At 49.9% G+C, this 19,197-nt stretch overlaps 1 protein-coding gene across 2 annotated transcripts in view; it reads left to right on the top strand.

The window, feature by feature from the left end:
- The window catches only part of EPAS1 (endothelial PAS domain protein 1), an 82,727-nt gene that overhangs the window by 38,481 nt on the left and 25,049 nt on the right, over positions 1–19,197 (top strand). For both annotated transcript variants that reach the window (XM_035001639.1, XM_035001638.1), the window contains exons 2-4: positions 7,865–8,055; positions 16,295–16,446; positions 16,862–16,946. In XM_035001639.1, coding sequence (XP_034857530.1) covers positions 7,865–8,055; positions 16,295–16,446; positions 16,862–16,946 — 428 coding nt within the window. The remainder of the gene's footprint in view (positions 1–7,864; positions 8,056–16,294; positions 16,447–16,861; positions 16,947–19,197) is intronic.

Below are 19,197 nucleotides of genomic sequence, written 5' to 3'. Positions count from 1 at the left end.
ATGCGTGTCCTCTTTAATCATAAAAAATAAATTAGAGAGCAACACCTGGTACACAGTGACCATAGTGTTGTTTATAACACCTAGGAACTAGAAACCATGACCGAGCAAGAGTATGGTGCGTTGTGATATGCCCACAAAATAGGATGTGGCTGGCTCTCATGAAAACTTTTAAAGAATTCTTTAAAATGTGATAAAATATTAAGAAGCCATAAATCTAATGAAATCTCAATTTGTTTTATTTATACCTTTCTGTACTTTTAAAATTGCCTACACTAAACGCGTATTACCCTTATCTTCACCAAACCATTTTTTTAAAAGGAAACGATTTAAGATAAGCAGAGTTATAGGAGGGTAATGAATAACGAAGTTCTATTTGCCACTCTCTGACATGTCTGGTGTTGGTTGGCAGTGGGCTCCCCGATCATGTGTCCTTGAAAAAGTCAGAACTCGGGGCTTTTGTCCCAGCTCCACACATTCCCATTGCCTTTCTGAGCTTCACTTTTCCTCATCTCCAAAACGGGGATGATGGTACTTGCTCTTTTCTATCCTGCTGGGTGAGATTTACAGATTAGCTCATAAAGTGCTTTATAAACTGTAGTGATTGGTACAGTTCCAAAGTGGTATTACTCCTAACACGTCGAATAAAGAAAACCCTGCTAAGGCTTGGGCTCCGTGAGGCTAAGCGTGGCCCCAGTTCACCACGGTCACTCCTTTATACTCGCCTGGCTTTTCCCAGCTGGGCTGGGGACTGCACCTGTCCTCAGATTATATAAGGAGCTGGGTCATCTGGAGCCCCACATGGGCTGTAGCTATGGGGCTGCTTGGTAATTGGGTGTGCGCTCTTCTCAGAGGCTGCCTGGAGCCCAGAAGCCCACTAGATAAGCATCTCCAGTGGGCCCCAAGCAGAATTGACCATTAGAGGGCCATGTTGGGTGGGCCCCAGACATTACTGTCAGCTCTGAATGCAGTCCAGGCCCGCTCTCTGGGGATACAGACCGTCTGAGTGGGTCAGGGAGGCAGGAGCTCGGCCCCAGCAGAGGCGAGGTTGGGAGGCTGAGGTATGAGACACTTTCCGGGATTCCTCCTTCAGGGAAGGGATGAGTGGAGACATCCACTCCTGTCGTAGCCGCCCGACCCCTCACCCCCTCTTTGTATCCCCTCTTTTAGGACTGCTGATATACTAGTCTGTAGTATGTCTTATCTCCCAGTGGGGCTTGGTCTCCTTCAGAGCAGAGCCTATGCTCCTCACCAGAGGTGTGCATGTAGAAGCAGATGGATGCTTTTTTTCCCGCTCGTGGAGGTCTGTCTGATCTGCCCAATTCCTCCTGAATTTCTTCTATTTTGACTGGTTAACATTGATGCCTTTACTCCCCTCTATAATAGATTCATATGCTAATCACCACTGCCTTTGGATAAACGTCAGAATTCACCCAGAGAGTTGGCCCCAGAGTACCACCCGGTTCTACGCACTTTTGCCACTCCTTTGGAATTGCCTGTAGAGCCAAAGACCATTCTTTGGAGTACCTTCAGTTGTGGCAAGGCCTTATCTCTGAGGGCACATTTCATTCTTTCAAACAACCAACATCCATCCACAGCCAAGTCTGGTGACTAAAGGAGGTGGGCGAACACGATAATATTGTTTGGGGTTGAAAATGAAGTGTGTTCTATGAAGTGTGATGACTGATTTTCTTGTGTGGCTCTGAAATTCATTCTAAAAGGCCTCCCAAAATACTTAGAGCAACGGTTAGTTCCAGAAACAGACCCGGATGTCAGGCCTCTGAAGACACGTGATCACGGGCATAGGAGCCCTCCAGCTGATTCCGCTGGAGATTGAAGCTGAGAATCCCTGCCTTACCAAAACAGGACCAGTGCTGCCACCGAGTTTAGCTGAGGATCAGATGAGATGGTCCATGAAAATGCACCTCGCCCCAGTGCCCATAAATACCAGTTTCCTTTTCCTTCCACCGAAACCAAAGAACAGAAAACAAACCTTTTCATTTTGAGCTGACTGCTTTGCAGTACTGGGTCCCAGCCCTGGGTGCGCATGGGAATCACATGGCAAGCTTGGAGACCCCCGATGCCCCGGCTGCACCCCAGCCCTATTAAATCAGACTCTGGGGGTAGGGGTACGAGCAGCCAGGATTGAGAAGCACCCGCATTGGCTCTGCTCTGATATTATCCAGCCAGCTATCAACCCCCGGGTGTGGGGGCCCAGCCGTTCCTCCTGATCTCTGGGACCCGAAGCTCCTCCCTTTGGGCAGCCCTTGTGCACACAGCCTCACGGAAGAGTCACGAGACCCCTCCCTGTGGCATTTGACCTTCATTTCCTCCACTCACACCCTCCTGCGAATTGGCACAAGCTTAGAATTTCACCACCAACCCATAGACTGGTTCAGGCTGGCTTAATTAGCTTCAGTCTCTCTCCCTCCCGGCTGAAATCCATTCTGCTTCTAGGCCAGCTAACCTTATAGGGTTAACAGGCCTAGTGTTACGGTACCCTGGTGGCCCACAGGCATTAGGCACGGAGTCCTGCTCCTGCTGAAGGTCAGGAGAGAATAGCTAATTAAGGAATCAGCCCCATTGGTGCAGCTGGAGACATCCTGGGAGCCCCCACACCAGGCTGTGTTCACCTGGAAGTCGGCAGCCAGGATCATCTTGATCAAGAGCTGATAATGGTTCGATTATTGACTTAAGCCAAGCCTGGAGCCAAGACCCAGAAGTGAAGAAGACATTTATAAGATAACAGAGCTCTGGACACAGGTCTCTCCTGGCTGAGATGTAGCATATACCCACGGGAGCTTGAGGTCAGTTTTGCTTTCTCTCCTGACCAGCTGCCTGGTCCTTAAGTGGTTGCTTCCCTTAGGATCAAATGTTTCAGAGTGTGAGTTTCCACTTTGGGGAGGGTAAGCATAAACTTGTAGGTATTATCATGTCAAAGAAAAGGACAGAAATGTGTTCCCCACCTGCAGTGTGGAGAGGAACATTCCTACAGTCTGGACCTGCAGCCTTCAGGGAGTCACCTCGAACGTACCCCTCTCTCCACACCCCAGCCCCGCAGTGATGGAGGGTGCATCCCTCTCAGGCCCACAACACTGACCCCTCCTTCCTCCCCCACCCCATGCAAACTCAGTGCCTCTTAATCTTACTGCTGAGTCTCCAGGTCTTTTTCCAAGCTGAGTGGGTGCTCCCTTAAGGACAGAGAATCTTTATGTCACTGTGTCCTTTTCAAATCTTAACCCTCCCCTCCTCCCCATGGTGTCTGTGAGCATCCAATTTGTGGGCAAGTGTCTAAGACGGCATGTAGCAAGTTAGAGGTGTGCGATCGGCAGCAGTTTCCTTGCTGCCTGTGGGAAAATCTTTGATCTTGGACCCGGAAGAATTCAGTTGGAGACAATGTCTTTTATCAAGTTACTGAATCTCTCTAAATCTCCACCTCTTCATCTATTAAGTGGGGATACTAGTTCCTCTCCCTTGGGGTTATGAGAAACAAATGAGCTAGCACATATAGGGGGAGAAAGTGGATTCTGACCCTCAAGCGATGTAAGGGTGGTGTTCCGTGTCCTTCTGGGGTCAGCTGAAATCCTGCCTCTCTGGGTAGGTTTCCGTGACCTTGCTCAGACTGACTCTCGTTTCTTATCTTAACCGTGTACGCTGTTTATTGCCCGTACGTATTTCCGTGGTTAAAGGAGGTGTTTCAGGTTGTTGGCTCCCTAACAAGACCACATGCTCCTCACAAGCAGGGTGCACCTTATCTGCAGTGCAGTTGCATGAGGCCCAGCACGGAGTTCAGTAAATGCCTCTGGGTCTGCAGGAGGATACCGTTAGCCAGGGCTACATTTATGTTGTGTGTCCCGTACACCGAGTATTGTGCACCCAGGACCACCCTGTGGTTGCAGGAGAGCCACCAAGAAAGACAGGAGCAAGCACTTCATAGAAAGAGCAATTTGGAATAAGAAATAAATTTGAGTCTTTTCTGATGATTTCGAAAACTTAAGATAAACCACTGTTTTACGAGAAACCAGAGAATTCTAAAGTGCCATGTCTAGAATTGTCAAAAAAAAAAAAAAAATGCTGGTCTGTTGCAGGTAGTTCTAGGACCTATCTAGAGAGAGAAAATAAAGTGCAAGTATTTTAGGAAATGAAGCCTCATTGACCTGAGAAGGTTCAGCAATCTAACACAAACTCGTCAAGATCAGCCTGACCCCCAGTTACACCTCTAGCCCTGGGACCGCATTGATTTGGCAATGAAGAAGAGCTGTTATGGCCAAACTCTGAATGTGACACTCAGATTTGCCAGGTGTCATGATAGTTTTCATCTGTGGAGAGCTTTCTAGTACTTCCAACCCTTGTACACTCATCTCCTTTGATCCTGACAAATAAGATGTGAGTCTCTCCCATTTTACATACAAGGATATAGGGGCACTGAGAATGTATTCTCTAGCCCAGATAACATGGTTAGGTAGTCTTGTGGCCAGTATATTAAAAATACCAGTCCTCCTGACTTCCAGCCTCCTTTTCCACTTGCTAAGAGGCCCAATCCGAGGTAAACTGAGTGAGGAAGTAGGCTGTGTATGCATCAATTAGGAACGTCTTACCTTCACACTTGGCGTTAATTATGCTTGTTCTTCAGTGTTGCTAATTAAATGAGAGCAGTGTTACACATTTTTGTTCTTCCAGGAGTCAACATTAGACAGATATCTCTGGGCTGTGTCAAGGTTAACTAGATAATCTAATTAAAGTCATGCTAGCCCCAGAGTGCAACTATAAAAACAAGGTAGCTAAAATGGAGCTCATGGCTTTTAAAACAAGAGGCTGCATGCGATTCTCAATCTTTCTAAATGTTAAGATGTTGCGGTTTCTTTATTTCTAACACCGCTATCTCCTGGGGTTAAGCAGTGGAAAGAGTATTAGCCTAGGAAGTGATGGGTTCTAGCCCTCGCTCTGCCACTGATTAGCTGGATTGCCCTAGGTGAGTAACTTAGCCTGGTCTGGCCTGTTTCCAGATCTGTGGAATGGGGGCAAGAGCAATGCGTGTCTTGCCCATCTCACATGCAGGTTGTGAAGATGGAATTAGACACGGAGCACCCGTGTGTCTCAGAACTTCTAGGTGTCTGCTCACTGACTGTGCATGCTCTCCAAGGCAAGCAGGCATTGACTTTGTGACCTTGGGCAAGTCACACTTCACGTCTGAGCCTCTGTTTCCACATGTGGACTCAGCACCTGCCATATTGTCATTAGGATTATAATATCATATATGTAGGGTCCTTGGTGCGGTGTTGAAGCACAAAAGGTATGAATAAACTGTGTGGTCGAGGGAACATGGCAGGACCCAAGTCTCGAATGCCATTGCCAGACAGAGCATCAACTCCAGGCTGCATTTTTCCCCTCCTGGCTCTTCCTCTCTGCCTTGTCTATTCTTGCACTCCAAGGAAGGGGCAGTAGCAAAGGGAAACTGTGTGCCTGCAGACATTGGTATTCATGTCGCAGCCTGTGCTGGGGATCCCTTCTGCCTGGGATCGCTTCTCTAGATGCCCTAATGACTGGTCATGTGTTGATGATGCTTTTGTCGGGGAGCACAGGTTGGTGCTAGAGAATGGAATCCAGCGTCTTGAAGACGCTGGCTCTCCCTTACCTGCTCTCATGACAGACAGGTGTGAAGTGTACAGTTTTGGTGTCCTGTCCCCTCCCAGCCTCCTTCCCTGTGCCAGGACATCTGCAAGCCTTGAACAGTTGCTTTTGCTCCAAGGTCAGGTGTCAAGATTCACATGCAAATGGGAGGGACTCCTATACAAACTACTGTTCAAGCTGGGGTGTAGGAGCAAGCCGGTCCTGAGGGCTGGCTCTGAGAGAGTGCAGATGGTGGGGTACGGGTAGGGGGCGAGGGTTCAGAGAATGGACGTGGGGGCAGTGGAGGAAACAGGAGTTCGGGAAAGGAAACAGCAAAGGGAGAGGGGACAGGAAAAAACAGTTTCACCCATTTTACTATTTTTCTGAAGGTTCTCCCTGCCCATCAACAGCCGCTGGGTATTCTTCCCACAGTCTGAATATATGATGCGTAATCCATCCAAGGAGCTGGGTGCTCTGTTTTGTTTTTTTTTAATGCAGCATGTTGTAAAGTGAAACAGTGCCTCTGCCCAAATCTTGAGGGGTTTGAGAGGCATGTCAACATTCCGTGAATCCCAAAATACCGATCTCTGGCCAGATAATAGGCTGCAAAACCAAACAGAAGGAGAAGCCTCGGCTGGCTTTGGAAATCTCAAAAGGGAGGACAGAGGGAGCGAGCTGGAGCTGGTTGGAGGAGGTCTTGAGAACCACGAACTGCACTGGACAGTTTATTGAAAAATACTTAAAAAAAAAAACTTGTTTATTAAATAAGAAATACAGGTTATTTATAGAAACATAAGAAAATACAGACAAGTACTAAAAAAAAAAAAAAAAAAAAAAATCCCCCCTAGCCTCACTAATGGATAAAAGCCTAGATTCTGGGACCCACCTGCCTGGTGTAAAGCCACTTTCCCACGTACCTGCCCAAGGGTGCAGGTGAATTACCTCACCTCTGTGCATCTGTTTTCCTCATCTGTAAATTAGAGATAACAATACTACTACTTCCAAGGGCAGTTGTGAGAATTCAGGAACCTAATGTAGTAGTACTTAAAAGAGCTCCTGGAATACAGTAAACACTATATATGTATAGCTATAAGAATAATATTTTAATTTTACTCTATTTCTAGACTTTTTCCTATGTAATCTATAAGAAGTATTATGCAGAATACCTATATTTCTATGAAAGTAGGTTATACTATACTCTGGTAACATTTTTACTCTGACGATCATTTTTTTCAGGGACAGATTTGTTACTAGTATTAGCTAACATGGACCGCTTACAGTTGGGATAAACCTGTGCTAAAGATTTTACATAAATTATCATATCCAATCCTCACAATAACTCTGTGGGATGATTATTACCATTATACAGATGAGAAAAGAGAGTCTTGAGCGGTTTAAACAGTCGACGTGTACAGAGCTGGCAAGCGGAGAAGTTAGAATTTCAATCCAGGCAGGCTGGCTTTTGAACTTGCCTGTGTTAGGACTTAATCTTATGAGAAGATTTAGGATTTCTTTAAGATTTCCTGCAAGAGGCAGGTTTGGGTGTGTGTCCTCGTTCCTTGTGTCCTGCGAAGAACAGGAAAGTGAGCGTGAGACAGGCTGCTAACCTATGCTGACAGGATGAGAGAGAAAACGTGTTTGCGCTCACTCCTTTTTAACCCTTCCCAGCTGTGTGCTCTGGGACACCAGGCTGACAGATGTCTGGCTGGCTGTTTCTGCTTGGGCTCTAATGGCATTTCCAGTTTTTACCGTGGAGATCACTCTCTGATACAAAATGGGATCTGAGGTCCAGTTGTGGGCTTCATGTTTTCTAAGTGCGTTCTATCCAGAAAGGGGACCTCGAAGCCGTTCTTCAGCGTGTTCTCCAGGGCCTTTGACATAGCCACCTGCGCCCGGGGCCCCAGCCTCCTCACGCTTCCCTCGCCATCCCGGGGTCCTCATCCCAGTCCTCAGATAACCCAGGACCAAGTCGCAGGTATTGCCAGGTGATGAGTCGGCAAGTCTGTGCTCAAAGCCCTGGTGTGGGCAACACAGGTGTGTGAGAGGAGGGAGGCAGTTAGAAGCATGAACACACGCGAACGCAGGGCTGCGCATGTATGGCAGAGGCCTCGTGTGCTTGGACGACAGGTGTGAGCCGCATCCGCTCAGCGGGAGGCTCTAGCTGCACCACAGTTTGGGGCCCTGGGGATGTCCTGACCAGGGGCGTGAGGGGATGACAGTGACATTTCAGGAACTAACCCCTCCTCTCTGAATTCAGGAGTAGCTCGGAGAGGAGGAAGGAGAAGTCCCGGGATGCCGCCAGGTGTCGGCGGAGCAAAGAGACGGAGGTCTTCTACGAGCTGGCCCACGAGCTGCCCCTGCCGCCCAGCGTGAGCTCCCACCTGGACAAAGCCTCCATCATGAGGCTGGCCATCAGCTTCCTGCGCACACACAAGCTCCTGTCCTCAGGTGAGCCTGGCAGCCTCCCCCGGGCTGGTGCCGACGGCAGCTCCCCCGTGGTGCGGGAGCGGGGAGGCCCCTGGGAAGGCCTCTGCTGAGCCTCCGCCCACATGGAGGCCACCACTGGGGCTCCATTCCTTCGTTCTGAACCCCTCCTTTCCGGCAGTGACCCTTACAATGAATACGGCCACGGGGCGCCGAGCAGGAATGGGACCAAGGGAGCGCACGGGCACCCAGAAGCTGAGGAGGGCAGCAAGGGCCCGGAGAGCAGGAGACGCCTTTGCCAGCTTCCCACTGGGCCGGCCAGCCGCCAGACCCACACTCCACTCCAGAGCGCATCTTTAGGAAGCACTTTCGTGCTTATCTTGCAGCTACCTTCTCCAGAAGGGCAGCCGTGTGCCCGTGCGCTCTTTTCCCTCTCACTAGCCAGCATGCCAGGCAAATCATGTGGTGTCTCTCGCCTGTAAAAAGGGGTTAAAAGCACTTACCGCACAGGGCATCTGTGAGAACGAGAGGAGGTGAAGTCTGCACCGCACCTGACCCGGCCATACTCCTTCGCGCTGCAGAGTCCTTGGCGGATAACAGCCTCCCCACAGAACCAGCTAATTCTCACCCTCCCTGGTAGCATGGCGACTCTCAAGTTCACAAAACTTTTTTTTTTCCCCTCCGAGTTCACAGTCCTCAGAACACCATTTCCTGTTCGTCCTGACCAGAAAGAGGCAGCCTGGGGAGCTTTCCAGTTTCAGATCCTATATGACAGTCCCGTCTGGTCTGGTGGTTTCATGAGGAAACTGGGCGGCAGGTAGTGCCTCTCCCATGTAGCAGAGATGCTGCAGGTGTGGCGCCCCAGCCGGGGAGCCCGAGGGAGGCAGGCAGGCAGGGGGAAGGTTCTTTTGTGGTTGGTTTTCAGTTTTCCTGAGTGAGCCTGGTGCCTTGGAGCTGGTTGACTCTGCCATCCTGTTATGAATGGCTATTCTGGGAAAGAAACCCAGAGCAGAGGGAATCCAGTGCGAAGCGGGGAGGCCGGACCAGCGTGTGCTATTCTGGGCCCTGGAACACAGGAAGGATATGGGGAAAGAAAGACTTTCAGAAAATAGGATGACCACTCAGTGGGTCCAAGGGTCAGAGGGCTAACCCTGTACTGCAAATCTGGAGTCTCAGAACTGAGCAGGCAGGAGGGGGAGAACCAAGGGCAAAGACACTCTCTATAAATACTTTCAAAGAAACAATGCCAAGGAATGGCAGCTTTGTCATAGATGCGACTGAAGGAGGGAACAGTGACCTGGAGACACCATCAGAGGGCACATGTGTACCTCCTTCTTTAAAGAGGCTTCTCTTTCTGGACAGGTGAGGGCAGTGTCTGGTAGTGTTGGAATCATCTTTACATATACAGAGTCTGCAGTGGAGGATAGACGGAGACCCTTTCCCCACACTGAGAAGCATCTCTTCAACTTCCCTGTTACGGTACTTGAAATTCTACTCTTAGACATGAATGCCTTTGGGTGAATCATTGCTTCCTTCCAGCACAAGGCCCATTCCTCCACCAACAGAGATCCCAAAAGGAGTAATTTATGCATCCCGGGACGTCTCTCTGATTGAATTTGGACTTGTAGAACATTGGAGAACGATGAGAAGTGAGGTACAAAAACGTTAAGGTGGCTCAAAGCCTCACACTTAGCACGTGGTGAATCTGCACCTGGAATGCAAGTCCTCTCAAATCTGCGTTTGTGAGAAAGACAGGCATGGGAGGGCAGGAGCATTCCGCAGACCTGGTCAGGCAAAGACGTTGACGAGGGCTCAGTGTGGGGGACAGAGAAGGGTTCTTCCTTGGCAAGAGAATCAAAGTTAAACAGAGGCACCTGGGGGCCAGCCCAGAGCAGCGGGGTGCAGAGATGGTCCTCACACATTCTATGAGTTGTCTCTATCCTTTCTCTTGGTGTGCGGTGTTGATTCCGTGCTCTCCCCCACATAATTATCCTTCTCAGTGGTTCAGAGGTTGGCTTGGAGAGGGCCATGAATCAGAGGCTGGGTCCCCTGAGCACGTCTGCCTTTCCTGTGTGCCGGCGTGAGCTCGCCTCATGCCAGCCCCACCCCGGGAAATAGGACCACAGCGAGACAGCACACACCCCCGCTTGGGAGCTGTTGCAAGTTGTGGGCACCAACTGCCTGCCCTCTGGCGGGGCTTGGCCCCAGACTGACCAGAGCCTCAGCTTGTCCGCTCTGGTCCTCTCTGTCCAGGAGCGAAATGACAGAAAAGGATAAGAAGTGTCTACATTTGGCCATCTGGTCCTGGTGTCCTTGACGGAGCCGTTCTCATAAAACAAGCATCATCCAGGGGAGGAGGAGGAGGTGGATGGCTTTTCAAGGCCCCCTTTCTCTGCCTTCTCTTCCAGTCCTGCCGCACATTCTTTAGACCAATTGTGGAAATCATTTTCAGGAATTGCGTGTGAGATGGGGTCGGTTTTTTTCTTTCTTAAATCACATTTTGCTTTTTCAAAACGTGGATTCCCGTGGAAAGGAGTACAGGACTTGTGGGCAGAGCGACCCACCCTGGAACCTCAGTTGCACAGTCTTCTTTACAAGTTTGTGAGCATCTCTTCACCACCTTTGAGCTTTACTTTCTCGTCTGCACAAGGGCAATCCCAGTACTTGCCTTGCTGTTCTATTTGAGGATGGGGAGAAGTGGCTAGAAAAGCCCTTCTCCTCTTGTCTGCCACATCTGAGGCTCTCCGTAAGTGATAGCTTAGAAATAAAAGTTATGATGAACAAGCAAATTGATTTATACTAAGTATAGGCTTCTGGAGAAATGATGTCAGCGGGAACCCAGTGGAAATCCACACTCATACGGTCTTTTTACCCACCGGTCAGCAGTGCCTATCAAAATGCAGAGTAGCCAAGTTTTTCCAAGTCAAAACAAACCACAGATTCATCACTGAAGCATTTCTAACAAAGGTGAGCACCAGGGTTGGCTCACTTTAAAATAGGAAATAGCTGGTTGCATACCTCAGAGTTCAAAAGGCTAAAAAAGACCAGGTTTTGCTTTAGAAAAGTTTCTTCTTTACTTAGTAACATGCTTCCCTTTGATTTTCACAGTAGGCTGTTCTGTGTGGGAATGTTGGAGAGGAAATCTCAGCACTGAGAAATTCAGGCTGGGAGTCGGGGCAGCCGATTGAGATTCGTATCACAGGAAGCAAACTGAAACAATAGCTTTATGATATTAGCTTCCACGCTGGGCAGAGAACAGAACACACTCTGACGGGAACATCAGTGAAAATACCGCTTGATTGTCTTAAATCCTCTTTCAAGATGAGCGCCGCAAACCATGACCAAATGAGGCTCACTTCTGCATTCAGAGGGCATTAGACAGCAGTAAATATGCAAAATTTGTCTTTCACTGCAAAATTGATTTTTGGCTTCCCCACACTCAGATGTGGTGAAATCAAATTGATTTTACACGATTGCTAGAGGTCATTGTGTAGCAAGGTTTCGAAAGAGAAATGTCAGGTTTATTATTGATGCATTGGCATGAATGAATCAATTCATTCATGCTTTGCCCCACTCACCTCCCAAATCAACGCCTTTTTCGGTCGTTTTTGGAGAGGAGCTGAGAAGCCAATTCATGCCAGGATGTTAACGACTGAAAGCAGCTAATGTACAATCTCTTCCAGAGATAATGACCTTGTTCAGATCACTCCCTTAACTTAAAAAAGTCTGGATTTCAATCAGCAGGTGTTTGCTGACCCCAGCCCTGTGCAGAGTAGCCAAGTTTTATAAAGGGTATACAAGAGGTAAGATAGGATAATAAGTTACGTAAAGAACAAAGGAATGAGTCTCTAATGGTGGACTTTCCAGGCCCTTTGGGAGGCCAGCAAGATCAGGTAAAACACAGTGCCTTCTGCCAAAGATGGGAGGGTCGCCCAAGCCTACTACCAGGTAATGGTAGTGGAGGGTCTACGGGCCTGGGAAAGCTGGAGTGAGGAATCGGTTTTAAAAAGAAAGCCTCTGTAATGATACCTAAGTGGTGTCTGAACCAGGAAGATCATATCAGCATGGTTTTAAGAATCGTCAAAGAACTTGTCAGAGGGGGAAACAAAGGGATGATGACCCTCTGCTGGAATAAAGACTGATCCTGACCAGCAGGGCCTTCTCACAGTCTGGTCTCAGAGACCTGGTCTGGAGCGTCTCCCCTGCCACCCTGCCACCCTGCCTGCTCACCCCAGACGCCCGGCTCCTGCTGCCCACGGGGTCCCGCCCCACATGGGTGGTGCTGCCTGAAGGAAATGAGCGGTGCTCCGGAAAAAGTGCTCCGAAACCTCAGCCCGCGCATATCCTGGCTGTGGGGAGTCGTCATCAAAGCCTGTTTACTGGGGCTATTTTTAGCATTAAAGAATCTTGTTGTGCTCCCCAGGCTGAGCATGCTTGGTCTTAGCACAGCACCTCTGATTCCGATCCCTCTTCAGGGGGGTCAGACCCTGAAGGGTCCCGGGAAGCAAGTAACTGAGACCTAGAGCCCACGGTGATTTAGAGACCCCACGGGGGGCTTCTCAAGCACCTACTGTGGGCTCCTCTTTATTTAGCACCAAAGGTTTCTTCTGGATTGTCGTGTAACCTTATGGTCTTATGGTGGTCTATCTTTGTCTTCCCCACCAGTCTGTAGATTCCTTGAATGAAAAGATGGCTCTTACACCCTTCAGTATCCCTGATTCTCCCTAGGATGGGACTGAGCACACAGGGACCCTTGTTGACAGATGGCCTGACTGATTTCCTGCCTTGTGCCCAGCGTAGGGCAGACACATAGTAGGAGTATAGTAACAGCATAGTGACTAGGTGACTCTTCTATGTGCCTGACACTGAGTCGGAGATCACTGATGTCGTAGGGAAGATCTGATGCTCCCAAGAAAGAGCAGGAGAGGACGCAGAGCAGTCTTCAGCAGAGGGTGACAGGCATGCGCCCCTGGCCCCTAGGGTGAGGGTCTGCCTCCGGCCCTGCCGTCTTCACCCTCAGCCCCAAGCTGACAGTGAGCTGGCCGGGTTCCTACAGAATCCCCCAGGAGGAAAAGCAGGTGCTGCAGGAGCGAATAGTTCCACAGAGGAAAGAGGCCAGGTTGTCCCAGGGGTCCCTTGGGGCTGGCCCGCTGGCTTCCTGGTCCTCCAGCCATTGTGACTTCAGTTCCAAGATGTTCTGTTTCCATTCGTGGTCCCTGAGCGCCCCTCTCCCTTCCTCCCAGAGGCCGGCTGGCCGGCTGCTCTTGCCAATTCACCACCTCCTGGAATCAAGTGTACTGGGCACGGATGGAAACCAGTTTGGCTGGGTTGGAACTGTTAAAAACAGGAAATTTTAAGCAGAACTATTTCCTCTGGGCCTAGTTAACCCAAATAGGGTTGTCTTGGGATTACACCAGATTTTGATGTCAGTGTTGCCACTGAGATCAAAGAAGTTGAAGAGAAAAAAAAATCTTCTCACTAGGCCAGAACTCACAAGGCTGGCCTTTGCTGTCTAGAGAAGGTGGTCACCTATCTGGTGTGATTTAATGGTGCTGGAAACCTCTCCTCACCCATCCGCAAAATAGGTCACCACCTGCCAAAACAGTTGGATTTTCCCAGCATTAAGGGTCACTCCTAGGACCTTGAGTTATGGCAGCGATCCTCAACCTGTGGTCCTAGCAGTGTCCACGTCACCTGGGAACTTGTTAGAGAAGCAGATTCTCGGCCCCCACCTGAGACCTACCGAATCAGGGACTCTGGGGAAGGGGGCTCATCCAAGGCCAGCTTCATGAGTGTGTGACCTATGCAGTCCCACAGGGCTCCATGCTCAGAGGGGCCTGGACTTGGCTAAATTTTTCAGCAAGAGGCCCCACATTTCCCCACTGGGGCCCACAAGTTATGTAGCAGCCCCAGGCCCTGAAATCCTTGCTTTAGCAAGCCCTGCAGGGGATGCTGGTACACGCTCAACTGTGAAAGCACTGAGTTCCATCACCATCTCTCCTAAAGCCCCTATTCAGATATGGCCGTTAGCTGGAGCATCAACATTGGCAGTGGCCACACCCCCACCTAGAACTTGGGCTCGTCATCATCTGTTCAGCTGACTAGTTAGTTGGCAGAAACCCTAAGCGGGGATCACATGTGGGTATGTGTGTGGTATAAGGCCATCCCTAGATGGTCGCCCTTCCCAGAAGCTAGCTAGGGTGTGAAGAGGAAAGAATTTCCCTCCTTTGTTCCACCATTTTAGCAAAACAGAGGGAAGTCACCAGGATACTGCCCTCCGTAGCCCAGCGCTTGGCTCTGAAGGCGAGCCCATCCCTGGATGGGCCTGCTCTGTTCCTCTGTTTTCTGGCACATCTGCTGATCTTGTGTCCGGAAGGTGGCTTGTCCCCAGTGCTGCCACTGAAGCCCCTTGGTAGAAACCTCTCCTAATTTGGATTTGTTCTTCTCGAGGAGTAACAGCATATAGCCCAGAGCTTAAATTTAGGGGCTCAAGGGAAAAGAGAACCAAATAAACCCAGTGCCCTCGCAGAGAGGCCTTTGGACCTCATTTCATAGTATCCCTGCCTTCCTTGCCAAGTGGCCCAGAAATCGAATTGCATTTTACATTCCCTAGAACAGTCTCAAGTTGGAAGGTGCCTTTTAGTTAAGTAAATATTAACTTTTATAAAGGACAAATTACTCTCTGATCCCCTCGTTCTATAAATTAAATGAGGTCTACTTGGCGTGCTGTTTGTCCTGGATGAATTCAAGTTTTTGTTAAGTAAAGGTATATTTGGAGTTAAATAATATGGTAGGAAAAGCAGGGCCGAAATAAAATCTGTACCTGGGGACAACAGCCAAGGGCCTGGGGCCTGAGAACTTTGTTTGGGACCAGAGCGGAGCCTACATTTTGTCTGCTATGTCGCAGCTAGCAGAAGTGTTCTTGAAAGGCTAGGGCTACTCACAGTGGTTGGCTGGGGAGTGGGTGCCTCCCCAGGTTGCCCCTAGCAACTGCTTCTCCAGCCTGCCGTGAGTGCAGTGGCCTCCTCATGCGGTTCTTGCCCCTCTGGTCTTCACTGTCTCTCTGCAAACCATCAGCATGCCTTTGCCAGGTGATTCTCCCCAAAGCAGTGCTCTAAGATGCCGCTGCTCCAGGATGCCGCACCCACCTCAGCAGCCCAGTTACTAAGCCTGGGAAATGGAGCCTCCTCTTTGGCCAGATGGGTATCTTCTTAGTCCCCAGGGAGGGAGCTTGCTCCAGGCTCTACCACCTCCATGTTTGCCCAGTGTCTGCCCAACCCAACCTGGCCCACAAAGTTCTTTGGCTTTACAGAGTGAGTGCCTGTTTTTCATGAGCCTCTTCAAATGCCCTTTTGTGGAACAGTTGTCTCTGACCACCTCAAAGTGATCCCATGAGCACTTACTGTCTACACTCTTCTTTGGTCGCCCAGCTCTGTCGCCCCTGAGTTCTTACTTAGATTTGCGTCTCGGTGTGTTACACGTCCCCTGTCTAGGCTTTGAGCAACTTGAGGGCAGCAACAGGATCCTAGAGGGAACAGAAGGGAAGAAAAATCACAGTGATTGGTGGTGTTTGGGGCATTTTAAATACTTATTTAATCCTTACGACTCAAAAAGATAGAAATTATTATTTCCATTGGGCTGATGAGGGAACGGATGTTCAAAGAGGTCATTAGCCAAAGTCATAGCCTAATAAGAGGAATAGAACCTGTGTCTCTTTGACTCCATAGTCCATAAATGGTTAGGAGTGTATCTGCTGGATTCAGCTGCCTGAGCCTGCTAACCAGTCTTTACAGCCTCTGGCAAATGAGCAACTGCCTCTCTCTAAGCCTCGTCTATAAGACGAGACCAAGAATAGTACCTACCCCACAGGCATTGTAGAGACTATATAGTATGTTCAGTGTAGTACCTGATGTGCAGTCATTGCTCAGTGTACATTAGCGGGGAAGGTCATGGTTCCTAGTATCACTGTGACTTCTGTCACAATCATGACACCTGCTGCCACGATTACCCCTAAGCCCAACAGTATGCTGCCACGACAGCTTCACCACCTGCAAAGCCCCGTCAGGGTGTCCTCTGTGTAGTGGTGCTCATCAAATACCCGCTGCTTGGGCATGTGCTAGACTCTTAGATTGTTGGCAGTGTGCACTTCTGGAAAAGTCCACATAATGCCTTTGAGGCATCCCTGGCAGATGTTTGTCCGTGCCAGTCACATCTGTCTTAGTACCACATTCATGTAAGCCGTCCGACCCCCCTCTCTTTCCAGTTTGCTCTGAAAATGAGTCTGAAGCTGAGGCTAACCAACAGATGGACAACTTGTACCTAAAAGCGTTGGAGGGTTTCATTGCCGTGGTGACCCAAGATGGCGACATGATCTTTCTGTCAGAAAACATCAGCAAGTTCATGGGACTCACACAGGTGACATCCTCCTCTGGCTCTTTCAGAAAGGGAAAATGTTTCCATTTGGGGGTAGAAATGAGTGGAGGGTACTGATCGCATTCCTCCTGACCTCTCCCTGCCTGTGCCCACCCCGCTCCTCTCTGACCTCAGGTTACAAGCCTCAGGAACACAGTCCCAGCCCCTGGTGTTGGGGTAGGCATTGCTGGTGGACAACTCTGCTGACTAGATTAACAGACGAACCCTTGGAAATCAAGTCTCTGTCATCAGTGGCAGTCCTTTGTTATGTCTGCATGTCTGTGGACAGCACTGGATTGGGATAAAAAGACCTACTTCAGTCTGCTCCCTGTCTCCCAACCTGCAAGGTGGCTCAGGGGCCTCTTGGAGACTTCTTCAACAGTACGAATAATGAAGCCCAACCTTGTTTTTGAAACAGGTGGAGCTAACAGGACACAGTATCTTTGACTTCACTCACCCCTGTGACCATGAGGAGATTCGTGAGAACCTGAGTCTCAAAAGTGGTAAAGTATTCTTCGCTGTGTGTTTCCTTCCTTCTTACACCACCTGGGAGGGGATCTGCATCCCCTTTGTCTACAAATGTAGGGTTGATGGATCAGGGTCATCATGATCCAGAAAAAAAAAAAAAAATGGCGTCCATGAAAGATCCAGCAGAGCTTGTGGCATAGATGGAGGGCACTGGAGGGACTTGGTCCTCAGAACTGTCTCCTGCTGGCCCTTCATGGTGCCTGATGCCACACTAGGAGGGCAGTCCTCTGGGTTAGGACACTGTCTCCAGCAGATGTCACTGCCTGAGAGGCCAGGTCTCTGCCAGACGGCACCACCCTAATCAGTACACTCCTCTGTCCCCAGATGTTCACGAAACCTATTGCTCTTGTCTGTCATTGTGTAACATACCACCCAAAGCATGGTGGCTTAAATGATCATTTTATTACCTGTCATGATTCTGTGGGTTCTGTGGGCTATTCTTTTGCTCCGCGTGGTATCAGCTGGGCTGCCGTTGTCTGGGGGCCGTACTAAGTGGAATGACCAGGACAGCTCCCCCACACCTCTGGGACCTTGCGGCCAGTAGCTGGAGGCTGGGACTCAGCTGCTGGCAGGGCTGGATCTCTCTCTCACGCCATGGAGTCCCAGAGCCCCTCCCTCTCCAGACCTCTGACATGTCCACTCAGGGCTCCCAAAGTGCAAAAGTAGAAGCTGCCAGACTTTCTGAAGGCTGAGTCCTGAGACTGGCCCAGCATCACTCTGCCCCTTTCTGTTGTTAGAGGGAGTTATAAGCAAGCCCCTGCTCAGGGTGGGAGGGAAGTACACAAGGCCACGAGTATCAGGAGGCACGCGTGACTCACTGGGGCCACCTTTGGAGCCTAGATACCCTGGGAGCCAAAGAATGAATCTGGTCCCCTGGTAATAAGACTCACAACAGGTAGTTTTTGATGGAGAAGAGATTGAGAAGATCTCATATACTATACCCTACCTGTGGGGGTAGCCAGCAGATGCCCGTGGATGGGAGGGCCCACATAAGCAGAAAGCACTTTGCAATGACTGTTGGAGCTTCTGCTTCCATCTCTTGTCACTGGGGACCTTCAGGCAAAGGCACGGATGAGGATATTGTCAAGAGGACTGAAGCTTTGAGCAAGCGGGAGTGGGGCTCAGTGACTTTCACGGTCCCTTCTGAACCAGAAATTCCAGCACTGTTCTGGGCAGATTGTGCCCATGTCTGTGCATCTCCTTTACCATCTCTCACCTGTCGCTACCATGGGGGTGCGTGCTTGTGCGGCCTGACTGACCGAGGCTGCGGCACCAAGCCTGCGAGCCTGGGCTTTCGTTAGCGCACACGCTGCAGAAACCGGTGCTCCGCAGGCTGCTTCCACCCCTGTGACTGGCTGAGCCCACGAAGAGTGGCAGTACAACCCCCTCCCCGCCTGGAGCTCTCACGCAGCCCCTCTGCTCCCCCACCTCGAGGCCTCAGGCCACCTGGGCCTAGAGTACACAGGCTGGAGAGCACTCCACGGGGCTGTCCAGTGTCTTCTCTGGGCTGCTAAGAAATCTCGCCTGCTTCTACGAGGCAGGGGCTGTCAGACTTTCTGAATCGCTTTCTAAAGCACGTGCTCAAAGCCTACGAGAGTCAAAAAGTCTCTTCTTGTCTACTCCAGAAACGCTTCGGCCCTTCGGTTCTCAGTCTGAGTTCAGCCACTGACCTAGTGTCAGTCCAGCCGTGAGACCTGAACCAGGTCACTGCGTTGCCCTGTTCCTCAGAAGCTCTCCTTTTAGATGAATGGTATTGGACCAGGCAAAGTCTAGGACCTTCCAGCTCTCAAGTACCATGATTCATAGCATGATTCTATTCCACTTATCTGAGTAGAACGTTAGGTCTCTTGGTCCATGTGTCAAGGACTCGGGATCAAACTCTGAATCAGCCAATCCTCATTGAAGGCGCCGGCCTGAGTGGACTCATGATCTGGAAGCAAAGGGTTAGTGTGAACACTGAGAGGAAGATAAGACCGTGAGGCAGATTGTGGAAGGCTTTGAAGGCTGGGTGGAGGGCCTCGAACTTTATCCTGTAGACAGAGGGGAGCTTCTGAAAAGTTTTTGAGCAGGGGTGGGGTAATCTGACTGGAGCTATGTTTAGAAAGACTAATCAAATGGCAGAATGGGGAGAATCCAGAGGTTAGCAAGTTAGGCCACAATAGTAACCCATGACATAGCCACAAACAAGTCTCTCCAGCCCACTTACTCCCAGCACCTGAACTAGTC

The sequence above is a fragment of the Mirounga leonina genome, unplaced genomic scaffold (genome assembly GCF_011800145.1).
Source record: "Mirounga leonina isolate KUSES-001 unplaced genomic scaffold, KU_Mleo_1.0 Mir_125, whole genome shotgun sequence".
NCBI lineage: Eukaryota > Metazoa > Chordata > Mammalia > Carnivora > Phocidae > Mirounga > Mirounga leonina.
Note: the sequence above shows the minus strand (reverse complement) of the source record. Positions and strands in the feature narration are given on the sequence as shown.